This window comes from Mesoplodon densirostris, chromosome 14 (assembly GCF_025265405.1).
Source record: "Mesoplodon densirostris isolate mMesDen1 chromosome 14, mMesDen1 primary haplotype, whole genome shotgun sequence".
NCBI classification, from domain to species: domain Eukaryota; kingdom Metazoa; phylum Chordata; class Mammalia; order Artiodactyla; family Ziphiidae; genus Mesoplodon; species Mesoplodon densirostris.
In genome coordinates, this window is record NC_082674.1 from 80,632,887 (window position 1) to 80,650,400 (window position 17,514).

Below are 17,514 nucleotides of genomic sequence, written 5' to 3' on the forward strand. Positions count from 1 at the left end.
CAACAATGTTGTGAAGAATAAAAATCCTGGCAGTAACATCTTTGCTTACTAGTCTGATTATTTCCTTAGAATCAATTCTAAGACATGAAATTTTGGGGACAAAAACCATGTACATCTTTACTTCTAACATAGTCTGTATTATCAAACTGGCCCTTTACCAGCCGTACCAATTTCTATCTCAGTAGTAAACAAGTGCCTCTTTTTCACTCTCTCCAACCCTGGATATTAGCAATCTTTCAAACCTTTGCTGAACTACAAAATAACCTCCGGTTATTCTAATTTGTATTTCTTTGGTTACTAAGTAAACTTTTTTTAACATGTTTATCGGCCATTTATATTTCATCTTTCGTGAAATGCCTATTTGGGGTTTTTGCCTGATTTTCTGCTGGGGTGTTCTTTTTATTGTCTTACCAGTAAAAATATATCAGGTATATTTATTTATTTACTGTCCTATATGGTGCAGATTTTCCCCTAGCATAAGTCTCTCAAATTTAGGATGTTTTCCACATATCTATCTTTTCCTTTGTGACATCCAGTTAAGAAAGCATAAATTTCACTTCTTTCCCATCTGTGATTCAGACTGGCCATGAGCCATGGCCGCTGAGCCTGTGCATCCGGAGCCTGTGCTCCGCAACGGGAGAGGCCCCAACAGTGAGAGGCCTGCGTACCACAAAATAAAATAAAATAAAATAAAAGATTACTCTGGCTAAAGTGTGAATGAATTGGGGGGAGGGAACAAGGGAATGTGGGGATAAACTGTCAGTAGCGTAGACTAGAATGATCGTGGCAGAGGGCCTGTGCAGAAGTCACATGGGTCTTGGAGGGTGGCTTCAGACAATCATAAACTTAGATGTTGACTCCGATGGAAGCTGTTGTCCCAGTCGTAGCATTTTTACTGATACAGCACAGCCTCTGGCCTTTTGTATGCCTCGCTCTCCATGCCAATTTAGAAAGGTCACCAGAAGTCGTTTGCTTTCGCCTGGCAGGGCCAACAGCGCACCTTCACATTTTTGCATGAAGACAACGTCAGTTCTTCCCCTCTCTACTGTCAACAGTCCACAACCATCTTGATCATCTTGACATTCCACAACACATAACAGTAGGCCTCTATATTGATGCCACTGGGTGTCATCAATGTCCAATAAGCAGGAAGTACCAAGTATTCTAAATGTCTTAGTAAGATATACACAAACAAGAGGGTGGGAGTTAACCCCAATACAATTCAGGGACCAGCCACCTCAGTGAAGTTCCTCGGGGTCAACGGTTGAAAGTATGTCAAAGCATCACCACCAAGTTGCTGTACCTCATGTCACCACACACACACACACACACACACACACACAGAGGCAGGACAATGTTTAGTAGGCTTTTTTGACTTTTGAAGACAACATAGATCACATTTGAGTGTGCTATTTTTAACCTATCTAGAGAGTCACTTACAGCTGTGTAACTACTAGTTTCATGGAGACCAGAATAAGAGAAGATTCTGCAGCGAGTTTAGGTTGCACAACGGACTGTTCTACTACTTGGGCCTTATGATCCAGGTGAGCCAACGATATTTCAAAGTGACCAGGGCAAACAGGAATGCTGTATGGAGCCTCCAGCAAGAACCAGTGGGAGAATCACAGTGCCGAACTCCAGGATTTTGGAGCAAGGCTATGCCCTCTTCTGCAAATACCTATTCTCCTTTTGAGAAACAGCTTCTGGCTAGCTATGGGGCCATGGCAGGATCAGAGCACCTAACAGTGGGACATCAGGTGATCATGCAGCCTGACCCTGCTCTCATGAACTGGTTGTCGTCTGACACCTTGCCATGTTGGGCAGGTACAGCTGCAACCTACCATTAAATGGAATGCCAAGCTCAGGCAGGTCCAAAAGGCACAAGTTACCATGAGCAGATTCCTTTGACACAACTCCTGTTGCATTGCCTCCTGGGGTGTTCCTTCAGACCAGCTGACCAAAAAAGACAAAACTCAAGCCCAGTTTATAGATGGATTTGTATAATATGCTGGCACAACCAGTGAGTGGACAGTTGCACTTCATCCCCACTCAGGGTGACACTGAAAGACAGAACTAAAGGAAAATCCTCCAGTGGCCATAGCTTCAAGCAGTATATTTGGCTGTTCACCATTTGGAGTGTGAGATGGCCAGAACTACAGATCTAGACTAACTCAGGGGCAGTTGCCAATGATCTGGCTGGATGGTTAGGGATTCAGAAGGAACAGGATTGTAACACTGGTGAAAAAGAAGTTTGGGGAAGAGGTATATGGGTGGACAACTTGAGTAAGACTATACTATGAAAATAGCTGTGTTCCACATGAATGCCCACCAAAAGGTATCCACCGCATTAGAGACCCTTAATAGTCAGGGCAAATGACATGCTCTGTGGATGTAGTAGGCAGCTTCTTCCTCCAGCCTCCCCCAGCACTTGCTCAATGAGCTCATGAGCCACGGTGGCAGGGATGGAGGTTATGCATGGGCTCAACGACAGACTTCCCCTGACCCAAGTAGGACTTCTGCTGAGTTATCTAATTTGCCAATGCAGGGATTTACACTGAGTCCCCAGTATGGACACTACACCTTGTGGGGACTGGCCAGCCACCTAGTTCCAGCTGGATTACTTTCTTCTATTATGGAAGGAGCATAGATCCAACCTCAGAGGACTAGAAACGTGTTCTGGATATGGATTTGCCTTCCCTGCCCACAAGGTTTCTACCAGCACCACCATCCATGGACTCTCGGAATGCCTTATCAATCATGACGACATTCCACACAGCATTGCATCTGATCAAGGAATTCTTCACAGCAAAGCAAGTGCAGCAGTGGGCTCATGCCCATAGGATTAACTGGACTGACCACGTACACACACCATCATCTGGAAGTGGGTAGCCTAACTGAAAGGTGGAACGGCTTACTGAAAACACAGTTACAGGGAAGCCCCTGGCAGTCCAGTGGTTAGGACTCGGTGCTTTCACTGCCGAGGGCCTGGGTTCGATCCCTGGTCAGGGACCTAAGATCCCGCAAGCCGCGCAGCACAGCCAATGATAAATAAGCACATATGTCTAAACAAACAAAAAAACAGTTGCAGTACCATTTGGTGCTCTTGTTTTACAGGATGTAGTACATGCTTTGAATCAGAGACCATTGTATGGTGCTCTCTTCAAAATATATGGGTCTAGAAAACAGGTGGATGTCAGAGTGACTCCCCTATTACTAAGAGATTTCTCGCAGAATTTTTGCTTCCCGTCCCAGCAATTTTTTTTTTTTTTTTTTTTTTCTGTACGCGGGCCTCTCACTGTCGTGGCCTCTCCCGTTGCGGAGCACAGGCTCCGGACGCGCAGGCTCAGCGGCCATGGCTCACGGGCCCAGCCACTCCGCGGCATGTGGGATCCTCCCGGACCGGGGCACGAACCCGTGTCCCCTGCATCAGCAGGCGGACTCTCAACCACTGCGCCACCAGGGAAGCCCCCGTCCCAGCAATTTTAAGCCCTGTTGGTTTGGAGATTTTAGTTCCCAAAGAAGGAATGCTTCCACCAAAGGACACAACAATGGTTCCGCTAAACTGTAAGATGAGACGCGGCCACCTGGACATTTGGGGCTCCTATGCCAGTGAACCAGCAGGTGTGGAGGAGGGCAGCATGGCAGAGGAGTGTCACCTATTACACTTGCCTGAGTGACTGACCCTGATTACCAAAGGCCAGTTGGGTTGCTTCTACACAACGGAGGCAAGTAGGTCCAACAGCAAAGGTTAATGAAAAACCACAGCAGCCAAAAAAGGGGGCGTGCGGGCAGGATGATTAAGGAGCCAGGGTCTTAGAGACTGAAGATCTGGGTCACTGTACCAGGTAAGGAACCCTGAATAGCTGTGGTTTGAGCTGAGGGCAGAGAACACAGGGAGGGGTAGGGAAATGGAAGAAACAAGCACAGGTATCAGTCACAGTATGGAGACCGGTTACAGAAATGAGGACTCTAAGTAGCTTTGCTCATATTTTCTATTTGCCTGTTACATGCACATGATAACTTGTCTCTGCTAACCATTTTTTCTTCTTCCCATTTTTAGGTTGACTTGTTGGAAGTTACCCTTGCAACCTAGTCTTTTTAGGTAACATAATATTCAGTGTGGCTCTGACTGGATTTGAGGAGTAATACGTATAACTATCAGTGGATACATGACTCTTGGGACTGCATCTCATGTTGAGAAAGATTGAAAACTTGTTCTCTCAGAGGAAGGGTGGCTGTTTCTGTCAGGCATAAGGAGTTGTCTTCTTCGTTGTGGTGGCTGCTCTATGGGAGTCTGTGTGTGTGAAAGAGCACACAGGGCACGGGACTTCCCTGGTGGTCCAGTGGTTAAGACTTCACCTTCCAGTGCAGGGGGTGCGGGTTCCATCCCTGGTCGGCGGAGCTAAGATCCCACATGACTCTTGGCCAAATAACCAAAACATAAAACGAAAGCAATATTGTAACAAATTCAAAAGACTTTAAAAAAAAAAAAAAAAGCACACAGGGCAGGTGAGTCATCAAAGGGGTGGACTGGGCAGGTTGTCAATTTAGTGACCCTCAGCTCCAAATTCACCCCTTCTGCCTGTTCTCTGAATGGATTGGAGCCCTTTAGATTTTTCCTGCCAGCTGCCACTGAGGCTCGGCAGAAGAGGGTGCTGGAGACACACCACAGGGAGAAAGGGCTTTGCTTCCCAGTTCCCGTGGGCTCCCTTGAAGGCAACGTGTGCAGCTTTCTCAGCATCAGGCTCTTGCCGTGCCCGAAGACTCTGCAGTGCACAGCCTCCAGCAGCAGCCAGCAGCTTCACCAGGCACCTCCCTCCTCCCCAGGCAGTTTGGTAGCAGAGTGAGAAGCCTCCCTGTAAACAGCTTTCCTTAGTGCACTAGGGAGCAGATTTCTGACGGGTTCCAGCGGGACAGATTTTCAGCAAGGTCTAGACTACAGCCTTGGACACCCCAAAGAGCAGTGGCTGCTCCTTCCGTCTGCCATTCTTACATTCTCTTATTACTAGCCATTTCCTCATTACTCCAGGCCCGTTATAGCTATTAATTCCTGAAGTTAAACTTTCCCTGATCATATTTTTGTATGGTTTCTCTCTCCTGATTGGACCTGGATTAAAGCTGGCACTAGCGTAGACTAGACAGTGGCAGAGAACAAAAGGAAGTGGGAAGATTCAAAAGACACAAAGTAAAAGACAGGACTTGGTAATAGATTAGACAAGGGAAGCAGGGGTGAGGGGAAGATGACACCTGGAAAACTATCCAGCCTACGTAACTAGATGAATAGGGGAACCCTTCATCTACACAGAAACTTCCAGAAAGGGGTGACGATTGAGGAGAAAACTCACAAGCTCAGTTTTGAACAATGTTGAGCTTGAGTTGACTTTAAGGGACCCAAAACATATCGAGTGGGCAGCTGGCTCTCAAGTTCAAGAATTTAGAGGAGTCTGGGATTAAGACTGGAGTCACCTCCCTTAAACTGGTACGTAAAGCCACAGGCATAGTTGAAATGGCCTAGGGAAAAAGTAAACAGTGAGAAGAGAGTGCCTGGCACTGAGTCTTGAGGGATCCCAACTCTTAATGGCTGGAGAGAGGAAGATGAGCCCGCAAAGGAATGCTGAAGCTGTAAGAGAGGCAGAGGAATATAAGGACAGTACAGTCGGCCCTCCACATCTGCAGGTTTTGTAGCCACAGATTCAACCAACCTCAGATTGAAAATATTCCGGAAAAAAAATTCCAGAAAATTCCAAAAAGCAAAACTTGAATTTGCCATATGCCTTGCAACTACTTACATAGCATTTACATTGTATTAGGCATCGTAAGTAATCTAGAGATGATTTAAAGTATACGCGAGGATGTGCGTAGGTGACATGCAAACGCTGTGCCATTTTATATAAGCGACTTGAGCCTCCTCAGAATTTGGTGTCCACGGGGGTCCTGGAACCTATCCCCTGAGGATACCGAGGGATGACTGTATTGTGTCCCAGAAGCAAAGGGTGGCAGCCAGAGGTGCATGGCTCCTACCTCCCATTAAGAGAACTTGCTTCAGCTGACCGACGGCCACCAACGGCTGTATCTTCAGATCTCCCACATCTTCAGGTCTGCCACAGCGCCCAGGCCAAGGCCACCCTTCCTCCAGGCAGCGCCTAATCAATGAGCTTGCCGAAAGCCACTTCTGCTCGATTCTTCCGTGCTCCGGGCTTCCCACCGGCCTGGCTGAGAGGTTCTCAGAATTGCACTGCAGTCAGATGCTCTTCCTACCTCCTTCCCTCCCTCTTTCCTCACACAGCCCTGCACCGCAGGTTGAAACCACCCACCTCCAGACTTCTAGTTAAGCCCAATAATAATTTATCTCTTTCAGTCAGACATTTTGTTACTTAGAGATAAATGCATCCTAAACTGACACACCACCCACAGGCTGACAGGAAGAGACAAGCATGATGTCCACCAGATAACAGACTATAGGGTAGACAGTCTGCGAGGATTTTTTTTTTTTTAAATCCTCCCCTTAGGCAGAAGCCTAAGGGAAGGATATGAAACAAGAGGCTGGTTTAAAAACAGGAAAATATTTAATCCATCCCAAAACACAAAGAAATGAAGAGAACTACAGGAAAACTATCTACCTATGATGGAAGAAGGGTGTTACTGGTTTCAAGCTCTAATTCCTATAATCTTGAGGCTTTGATGCTTAGAAGAAAACTATCTTGTCCTTCAGCTACTCCCAGCTATTCAGAAATAAATTACATACATCTGTAAAAGAGTCCTGGCCTTCTAGAAGGGAGATAGACAGGAAGGAGAAAGGAGCATCCATCTACAATAAATTGATCAAAGACCAGCTGAGTGACAGCACAGAGCCATCCCAGGCAGAAGGACCGGGATGCTCTAGTGTGAACCAGGACACATAAAACCTGGGCCGGCTCAGGGGCTGGGCCATCAGCCTGTGCTCAGTATTCGCATTTCCATCTTCAGCCAAAGCCCCGGGGAGCAAAGCTCTAGATGCCTCCTTCAAGCCCCCTGCTGGTTGGTTTCATCATTATCTCGCCTCTTCCAAATCTGTAAGAAATGAATAGATATTTAGGAGCTGGCATTCAATCCACAAATATTTATCAAGTACCTAAATCTGTGCTAGGCAATGGACAAACTATCACCCCACTTGCGTATTTGCTAAGTCCCCTGAAACTAACTCATAATGTTTCAGAAAATTCCTTCACTCAGCTGTCACTTTTCTACCCATCCTTCTCTTCCCATTCCAAACTCCTTTTCTAAAAAGTGACCCATAGGCAGACCTGCAACGTGAGAAAAAGTCACCAAGGAAAGAGTTAGCTCTGGAACGAGCAGCGTCTCCCTCCTTTTTTACAAAGCCGTAGCATCTTCTTAGCGTCAGTCCTCCTTCTCTGCAGGTGCCAGGACAGTTAGAGACAGAAGACAGAGACACTCTACTCCATGACCTCCCAAGCCACTGGAGAAGACAGTTAAACTAGTCCAGCTGGTGCTCCACGAAGACAGGAGACGGTGCAGTGGGGTCACGAAGAGCACTGACTTTGCCCGGGGGACTGGGGAAGCTTCAGAGACAACTCCTAGCTGGCGGCTCAGATGGCTCTGGGCTCTTCCTCCTTGAAACCAGACCACACACTCACAAAACTAACCTGGCTCACCGTAAGCAGAACCTCCTTGCTCACTCGTCACTCTTCCATGCTTCTCCACCCTTCTCTTCCCTGAAGATCACTCCTGGGCTTTAAGGGCCATACAATCTGGTCCCACCACACTCCCCGGTGCACGTCAAAAGACACCCAACCTAACTCAATCCCATTCCGTGCCTTCACCCACTTCACTGCTCGCACTGGACCCACACTCCATCTCCTCCGTGCTCGTGGAGTCTGCGGCCAACCCACCTGAATGTAAGCCTCTGACAGTGTGATCATCTGCGGAAGGATGTCAGTCACCTGGAGATCTTGTAATTCATACCATTTGCCTGTCCCCTGCAGAGAGTACCAAGGGCTGGGTTAGTCTGTTCTCTGAAACTGAAAGGGTATAAGAGGGAAGGGATCACAGCTGAAGGCTAGAAAAATCAGAATAGTCACTAGACCATCACCCAGCAAGAGCTGTACGTAAAAGGGTGCATGGCCTCTGCTGCGCATCATTCAATTTGAAGACTTTTTGGGGTGTTCATCTTGGCAAACTCAATTCCTGCTGAGGACTCCTTGAAAGACAATGGAGTCTCAAACACTGTATGCCTTTTAAGGACAATAAAGAGAAAGAAGAGGAAACCCCCTACTCCTCACCTAAGATGTCTCCCTGCTGCTCAGAAGTGACGCAACAGACACACTGACCAGGAGGTGCAGTGTTAACCAAAAGTGGACACTCCCACCCCCGTCCCAGAGGACACAGCAAGTTAGTCAAGAAAAAGTGTCCTTGGTGGACACTGTCCAGCATACTAACCTGTTTCCTTTGGCCTAAAACAACAGTGCTGCAAATACAGCAAAATCTACCTTACTTCATGCTTCCATAAACAAGGGGGAAAAGAGGTTTCTGGATTATGGCAGAAGCACTTCTGGAAGCTCACCAGCCTCACCCATCCCAACTTCTAAGAAATGCCAAAGACAGATACACTCCAGATATTCTGGATATTCCAGTAGTTCAGAACAGGAAACACAACAAAAGCTCAGGATCACATAATCAAGTCCCTATTCCTGATAAAACCAAATATCTAGGTTCAAATCCCAATTCTACTGACTTCAGATAAATTATTCAAACTCTGAGCCTACGTCCCTCACTCGTAAAAAGACGGTATTAACACCTGTCTTGAAAGTGTGTTTTAAGGATATAAACGAGATGAACATCCATGAGCACGTGGCATACTGTCTAGCACACAGGAAAGCGCTTGATAGACAGAGCTAGTTATTATTAAATCCACGGCCCCAGAAGACTAATCAAATCAGAACAATCTGTGCTAGTAATCTGTGTGATACCAAATATATCTTAAGCGCATTTCAGCCATTTTCAGCAAATTCACAAATTTTTTTTAGCTGAAAGGGAACCTACACACCAGTGCTTTGTAAACTTTCATACCAATCAGAGGGTCTTGTTAACATGTAGACTGTGATTCAGGAAGTGTGGGAGGGGTCTGAGATTCTGCGGTTTGTAACAAGTTCTTATCTGATGTCAGTGCTGCTGGTCCAAGGGTTCCACTTTAGGTGGTAAGGCTCTAGTCTAGGACAGTGCTTCTCAATCTTGGCTGCACACTGGAAATCTCCTGGGAACTTTAAAACATCATGATGCCTGGTTCCCACCTCCAGTTAATCTAATGCAGTCTTAACTGACACTTTGCGCCAGAAAATTCTTTGCTGCGCAGGCAGCCTGTGCACTGTAAGGTATTTAGCAGCATTCCTGGCCTCTGCCCAGTTGAAAACCAACAGGCACAAATTATGTTGTTCTTGTGTAACGGGCCTGGGGTGGCCCAGGTGTCGGGAGTCTAAACTCTGCCCACAGGGGAGTGCCACGTGCAGGCAAAATTGAGAACCGTTGCCTTAAACTGACCACTGTCAGCTCCATTACTTGCAGAGTCCCAAAGTCAAGGATAAGAAAGAGCAAACTGAAAGGAGCGCCCTCTGAAATGCCAAAGGAACACCACCTGCTCCTGCCACTGCCACCATGAGAAGTCAGCCCCACTCACGTGATGCAGCACGTGAATCCGGTAGGAGCCCTCAGAGGGCTTGCCGTCGTGTACAATGTTGGCGATGAGGTCGTAGGTGGTGTTCTTGTGCACCGCCTGTACTTCGTCAGACAAGTACTCTCTCAGGTCCACATTTCTGAGGATGATGACAATAAAGTGAGGATCAGACAAAGCCTACTAGGTTAGCCCTGTAGAGGTTAACTGTCTTACCCAAATGCACCATGAAGCTCTGGAACCCTATTTCAGGACCCTGGATCTAGGTGGGCTTGAAGAGCCATGGGAGCCCAGGTTTGTGGAAATTCATATCATCTGCCATAAAAAGGAGTCAAACTGGAAAGACTGGCTCTATGGGAAAAGCACACTTTAAAAGCATGCTCAGGACAGGGAGATCAGCTCAGTGCTTTGTGACCACCTAGAAGGGTGGGATAGGGAGGGTGGGAGGGAGATGCAAGAGGGAGGAGATATGCGGATATACGTATGCGTATAGCTCATTCACTTTGTTGTAAGGCAGAAACTAACACACCACTGTAAAGCAACTAGACTCCAATAAAGATGTTAAAAAAATAAATAAAAAGTAAAAAATAAAAGCATGCTAAGGGACTTCTCTGGCGGTCCAGTGGGTAAGACTCCACACTCCCAATGCAGGGGGCCTGGGTTCGATCCCTGGTTGGGGAGCTAGATCCTGCATGCATGCTGCAACTAAGAGCCCGCATGCCGCAACAAAGATCCCATGTGCCGCAATTAAGACTCGGTGCAGCCAAAATAAATAAATAAACCAATCAATAAATAACAAAATTTTTAAAAAATCTAAAACAAAAGCATGCCTAGCAGTCAAACGTGCAGGGCCTGGAGTCACTCAGATCTGATCTGGTACCGGGGCTCTGCCACCCCAGAGCAGGTGACATAACCTAGGGCTCCTCTCTGAGAGTGAGTGCCACCTTCTCCCCTGAGAGGAGAACAGGTGTAACCACCCCACCCTCTGCCTTATCTGGGAATCAGCTGCAGCGGCAGTGTCAAGGGGACACCTGGTCTCTGGCCTTAGGCTACGAAAGTCTGATCACATGATCATGTGGGTTGTCACTGGATATAATCACTGTAACAATTTCAATATGGCAAACCAGGCAGATCAATCCGACTTATTTTTTTCTTTGATCTTCTGGAACCTTGCTTCTTTATTGGTTTTTCTTTTAGTTAAATAAGCAAAAGGTTTCAAGTAACAAAAATCCACCCTCGGTAGCTTAAGCACAAAACGGGTATTTATTCAAGGGTTTCAGACTAGGAAATGCAGCTGAAACCAAGCACTGGAGAGGCAGCAAGACCCGAGAGCTACCTGCCCTCTTTTCTGCTTTGACATCAGCTTTACTCTTTTCCCACCCAGCTTTCTTTCCTTTATGGAACCCACACTGGCTACCCCACAGCTTCCAAATTTCTCAGTTCCGGTTGCCAAAAGAAACTACTGACTAGGTTCCTTCAACTGGGACTTAGAAATATAAAATTTATTTTTAATACCTGAACATTCATTTTTTAAAATACAGAGAAGCATTCTTGATGTAGTTAGAATAAAACCTGCTTTTGTGTTTTATTTGTTGAATTCTGTCAGTTGAAGTATATACATGTACACCAGTTATTACGAAGTCAAGAGCTATAATAAATGTTTACTGTGAAGACTACGATGACAATTACTAAGATCTTTCGAATAGCTAAATAGGGAAGTAGATCGACAGTTAACATGAATATTAAGAGAATGCTAACTACACTATTTTCAGGAAAAATATAACCTTCTGTAGCCTACAAATATTTATAAAAATTTAAATACAATATAGAATAAGAGAGAGTATATCCTATTTCTAATCTCTGTAGGACTGTCTGATGTGCTACCACTGAAAACACAAAACACAGTAATGTCATCTCTGGAAGGATTTACAATAAATGCCAATAGCGGTCACATCCAGTGGTCACTTCCAGATATGTATCTCCTTTTGAATTTTAGACTGTGAATATATTATCTCTTCAAAAATACAAACAGTTTTCAATGCAAACCATGTATTAATAAACAACTTTGTTCTAACTGTATTATGTAACTTTCTATGTGTTCATGATAGCATTTATTCCTACAGACGGACAGTGTCCCGTATAGATCAAAGAGTCGTTGTTGCTTTTTGTCGGGTGTTTTGTTTTGTTTTGGCCACGCAGCTTGCGGGGTGCTGGCTCCCCCACCAGGGGTCAAACCTGGGCCCCGGCAGTGAAAGCGCTGAGTCCTAACCACTGGACCACCACGGAATTCCCTCAACAGTCACTGGTAAAAGAAAATTTAGATATGAGTCCGAGGAAACCCATGTGAGCTCTAGAAATGCCTCCTGGCTGCCAAAAACTGACTTCTTGTATGGTCTTCTCAGCTTTAACAACAGCTGTTCAGACTTCTCTGAATGAGTCCTAGAGAAATCTTCAGAAGTATTTATACTCAAGTTTCCATGACAGAAACGAAACTGTTGAAGTGACAAAAGGGAATAAATACATGTTAAATCATTTTGTTTTAGAAAACAGTCAACGGAGCAAACCGTACTCATCCACCAATCAGAACAGTCTAATTTTGAGACCACCTAACTAGCTGGAAGTGAAACTTGAAACCTGTGCTCCAGCAAACCTATCTCCAAATGAGCAGAGGGTCCCTAATCCCTGCAAGTCTGATCAATCTCTGGTAAAAAGAAGATGCGTTATGAAGAAAACACAGGAGAAGAATTAGGTCTGATAAGGGTCCTCTTCAAGAAGCGGGGACCTTGGCTAACCTAGAACCATATTAGTCTAGAAGTAATGACAGTGCACAAAGTAATTAAAGTACAGGTTTCCAGAATCAGTCACCCAGTTTGATGTTCTCTAAAAGGCTGACTGGTTGAGAAGTAACCTTTTTCTCAACTTCTCTAAAGCTTTCTGAAAGACAAACTACTGAAGTCACAGTTACCAAAAATCCAAATGCAACTGGCGGTAAAATAAACATACTACAGGTCCAATATAAAAGAAACTGCCGGAGTAAGGAAATTTCTGTGGTGACTGGGCAGGAACTACCACCAACACATAGTCCTTCCTCTGGAGCTGCCCTGGAGTCAAGGGCGCTCCTTCCTTCCAGGAACAAACTGGTGACTGTGGCAATTCACAGAAGCCCAGTTCTAAACTAAAACCCTGATACACAGACTTTCAAGGAAAGCCCCTCTGTGGTCCTACACAAGTTGGCAGAGAGATGGCCTTCATGCCCCCCGATTTCATTCTACTTGTCACACAAACACGACACTAGAGAAGAACAGGATGAAAAGTGTGTGAAAAGAGAAAAAGAAGTTCTCCTGTAATCCTAACTACAAAGGTTTTCTCTCCTCAACCCCCACTGTTCTCAGAGTCCTGGTGATGATGGAACCAGAAACAATAAAATGTTACACCTGGAAGGACCCCTAGGGCTCATCTAGTCCAAGCTTCTCATTTAATCCAGGAGAGAATATGCAAGTGACCTGCCCAAGGCCACATGGCTAGGACGGCACAGAACTCTGACTTCTTTAATTTGAGTTGCTACCCTCTTAAACACTATGCAGAATTAAGAACCGGTACTGGGACTGCGCTGGTGGAGCAATGGTTAAGAATCCACCTGCCAATGCAGGGGACACAGATTCGATCCCTGGTCCGGGAAGATTCCACATGCCACGGAGCAACTAAGCCCAAGCGCCACAACTAATGAAGCGTGCGCGCCTAGAGCCCACGCTCCACAACAAGAGAAGCCACCGCAATGAGAAGCCTGCGACGGCAAAGAAGAGTAGCCCCTGCTCGCTGCAACTGGAGAAAGCCTGCGCGCAGCAACGAAGACCCAATGCAGCCAAAAATAAATAAATAAATGAAATAAATTTATTAAAAAAAAAAAAATAACCAGTACTATTTTCAAAGGAGAACACTGGCAGTCCTGGAGCAGTCTGGGCATCTGGAAAATGGAGGCAATGGAGGTAGAAAGACAAGAGAAGAAGATGAACATTTGCCCCTTACAGCTCCCAGCTACTTTCTAAGGTTTAAAAACACCACACTCCTGAGTACGGTAATCCTATCATCCACCCATCCAAATCGTTCTCAGTAAGAAACCACCTTAGGGCGCCGCTCTTACCTTACCTAAACGCCCACACACAGACCCACATTTCTTCCTGCCAGCCCTGCCACCAGGCTTCTCCGTGTTCTCAGAGAGATCATCTTCAGAGTGTGAAAAACCATGTCTCTTGAGAACTGGAAACCAACTGTCTACCTCCAAAAGGGTCTTGCAGGAGCCTTCTGCGACTCCTCCAAATTTCCCATTAGAACACTCATAAATGTTTGCAAAAAGACAACTGCATGGTCAATTAAAAATAAGACTATACATCAAAATGTATAACTTCCTCATCAATAAGGGAGAAACTGAACACGTTTCAGACTTTATCCTCTAGGGAAGAAATAAGATAGTAGGGCCCCAAGAAAGCAAGACAAATCTAGAGTCATCCCCACTGTCCATCCTTAACTACAGCATACAAGATGCAATGACCAGAAAACAGATGGACAGACTAACTGCTCAGGATTATCTTCAAAGCCAGGAGAATCCTACCTGTCCTACCCTACTTTTACCAACCGTTTTTCCCTTTACTGAAAGACTACAATTCCCAGCAAGCAACAGGAGAGAAGATAAAAGAGGAACTGCCTGCAGGGAAACATCCACCTTTGAGGCCCCTGAAATATCTCTATCCTTCCAATAAACACTCTTAACTTATGTAGTGTAGGTAGGTGCCTTGCAACCTCCAACTAAGACAGTACAAAACTAAGAGTGGCACAAAGATATGAAAAGAAACTCAAGCTCATGCCCCCTAAGAGGACGTGAAGCAGGGGAACACTCACGTAATAGGGAAGTTGACAATAGTCGGATTCTTCTCCACAAAGAAGTTGTTCTTAGTGAATCTCTTAATACAAAAGATTAAATATGGAGGCAGCTTGGTGAGCTGGAAGCGCTTCAGAAAGTTCTCCTTGTAAGTCTTATATTCCTAGAGAGAGAAAAGAAAATTATCAAATTAGAGCAGGGACATGAGTTTTGTTTTGGCTTGTTTTGGGTTAATATAATTTTGCCTTACATGTAGAATTCAGAAGACACCTGATACCAGAAACCACCTACAAGGCTGAGGAACAGCTGTTTAGCTACGGCTAAAATACCTCAACTGTGGGCTGCATTTCAGCCAGCACACAATCATACTGTTGAACTCCAACCACAGTATGGATATTCCTTTCTATAAGGAAAACAAAAATGTCAAGTGAAAAAGAGGATTTGTTAAAAGCTCAGAATTTAAAAACCATGAGAGTCTCACTTAATTCAAAATAAAGAAGAGCTTCCTGACCACTAGACGCGTGCACCGTGAACAGGCACTTAGGAGGCAGCGAGGAGCCCCTCATCACTGAGGGTTTTCCAGCAGAGCTGTCAACTGACATCCCGCGTTCCTTCCTCCTCAAAGGCCCCGAGACTGGTGGGTCAAGTGCAATCTGTTGGGCAACACTTACTGAGGCCTCACTCAGCACGTTTGAGGGGATGGAGTGGTGGGGGCCCAGGACATTCTCCTCAGCCCAAGAGGCTTAAAAGCTAGTGAACATATATTTACTTTTCCTTAACACAAACACAATGCAGTACAGTAAAAACTAAGAGATAGGGGCTTCCCTGGTGGCGCAGTGGTTGAGAGTCCGCCTGCCAATGCAGGGGACACGGGTTCGAGCCCTGGTCCAGGAAGATCCCACATGCCGCGGAGCAACTAGGCCCGTGCGCCACAACTACTGAGTCTGCGCTCTAGAGCCCGTGCTCCGCAATACGAGAAGCCACCGCAATGAGAAGCCCGCGCAACGCAACAAAGAGTGGCCCCCGCTCTCCACAACTAGGGAAAGCCCATGCACAGCAACGAAGACCCAATGCAGCCAAAAATAAATAAATTAAAAAAAAAAACAACAAAAAACTAAGAGATAGGAATGAAAGACTAATCATAATCAGAGAGGAAATACCAATGAGACCATCACTCTCTGGAGTGTCACATCCCAAGAAAAGACAACAGATCAATATTTCTACGAATATGGACGCCAAAATCCTCAACAAAATACTAGCAAACCAATTCCAACATAAACAACAACAAAGAATTATACACCAACTATACATGACCAAGTATGGTTTATCCAGGAATACAAAGGTAGCGTAACATCCAAAAATCAATTAATGTAATGTATCATTTCATATTAATAAAATAAATAAGGCAATAAATAGGAATAACCGAAAACCATACAATCATCTCATTAGACACAAAAAAGCATTTGACAAAATCCAACACCTTATCATGAGAAAAACACTCAATAAACTACAGATAGAAAGAACTTCCTCAACCTGATAAAGGGTATCTATGAAAAATCCACAGCTAACATCATACTTACTGGTGAAAGCCTGGATGCGCTCCCTTAAGATCAGGTACGACATAAGGATGTCTGCATTTACCACTTCTATTCAACACTGTACTAGAGGTTCCAGCCAGAGCAATCAGGCAATAAAACGTAAATAAGTAAATAAGAAGCATCCAGATCGGAAAGGAAGAAATAAAACTATCTCTGTTTGCAGATAACATGATCTTGTACGTGGAAAATCCTAAGAAATCCACTTTAAAAGTCCGGCAAGGTTGCAGGCTACAAAATCAATATACAAAAATCAACTATATTTCTACACACATGCAATTAACAATCCAAAACTAAACTTAAGAAGACAACTCCATTTATAATGGCATCAAAAAGAATAAAATATTTAGGAATAAACTTAAAAGAAGTTCAAAACATACTCTGAAAACTATAAAACATTGTTGAAAGAAATTAAAGATAAATAAATAGAAAAACATCCCATGTTTATGAATCAGAAGACTTCTATCATTAAGATGGCAATAATTGCCAAACTAATCTACAGATTCAACACAATCCCTGTCAGAATACCAGCTAGCTTCTTTGTAGAAATCCACAAGCTGATCCTCAAATTTGAATGTGCAAGAATTGCAAGGAACCCAAAACAGACAGAACTATCTTGAAAAAGAACAAAGTCAGAGGATTCACAGTTTCTGATTTCAAAACTAACTACAAAGCCGTAATAACCAAGACTGTGGTCTTAACATATACGTCAATGGAATAAAATTGAGAGTCCGGAAATAAACCCATGTGTCTATGGTCAAATGATTTTTCAACAAGGGTGCCAAGACCATTCAATGCGAAAAGAAGAGTCTTTTCAACAAATAGTACTAGGACAACTAGACGGTCAGGCATATGCAAAAGAATAAAGTTGGACCTTGTACTTTATACCATATACTAAACTTTCCTTAAAATGAATTAAAGGCCTGAAATGTAAGAGCTAAAACTACAAAAGTCTTAGATGAAAACACAAGAGTAAATCTTCATGACCTGGGATTTAACAATGGATTCTTACATATGACAACAAAAAGACACACTATAAAAGAAAAACTAGACAGTATTTCAACAAAATTGAAACTTTTATGCCTCAAATGATACTATCAAGAGGGTGAAAATGCAAGCCACAGAATGGGAGAAAATATTTGCAAATCATACATTTGATAAGGGACTGGTATCTAGATTATATACAGAATTCTTACAACTCAATAATAATAAATAGATAAATAACCTAATTTTTAAAATGCACAAAGGATCTAAATAAACATTTCTCCAAAGATGATATGCAAATGTCCAATGAGCACATGAAAAAATGGTTAACATCATTAGCCATCAGGGAAAGACAAATCCAAACCATAATGAGATACCACTTCACACGTACTAGG

At 44.4% G+C, this 17,514-nt stretch overlaps 1 protein-coding gene across 5 annotated transcripts in view; it reads right to left on the reverse strand.

The window, feature by feature from the left end:
• Positions 1 to 6,547: 6,547 nt before the first annotated feature.
• Positions 6,548 to 17,514, reverse strand: part of USP39 (ubiquitin specific peptidase 39) — a 28,566-nt gene continuing 17,599 nt past the window's right edge. For all 5 annotated transcript variants that reach the window (XM_060117460.1, XM_060117462.1, XM_060117463.1 and 2 more), the window contains 4 exons: positions 14,561 to 14,703; positions 9,671 to 9,806; positions 7,890 to 7,976; positions 6,548 to 7,050 (listed from right to left, as the gene is read on the reverse strand). In XM_060117460.1, coding sequence (XP_059973443.1) covers positions 7,003 to 7,050; positions 7,890 to 7,976; positions 9,671 to 9,806; positions 14,561 to 14,703 — 414 coding nt within the window. In that variant the 3' untranslated portion in view covers positions 6,548 to 7,002. The remainder of the gene's footprint in view (positions 7,051 to 7,889; positions 7,977 to 9,670; positions 9,807 to 14,560; positions 14,704 to 17,514) is intronic.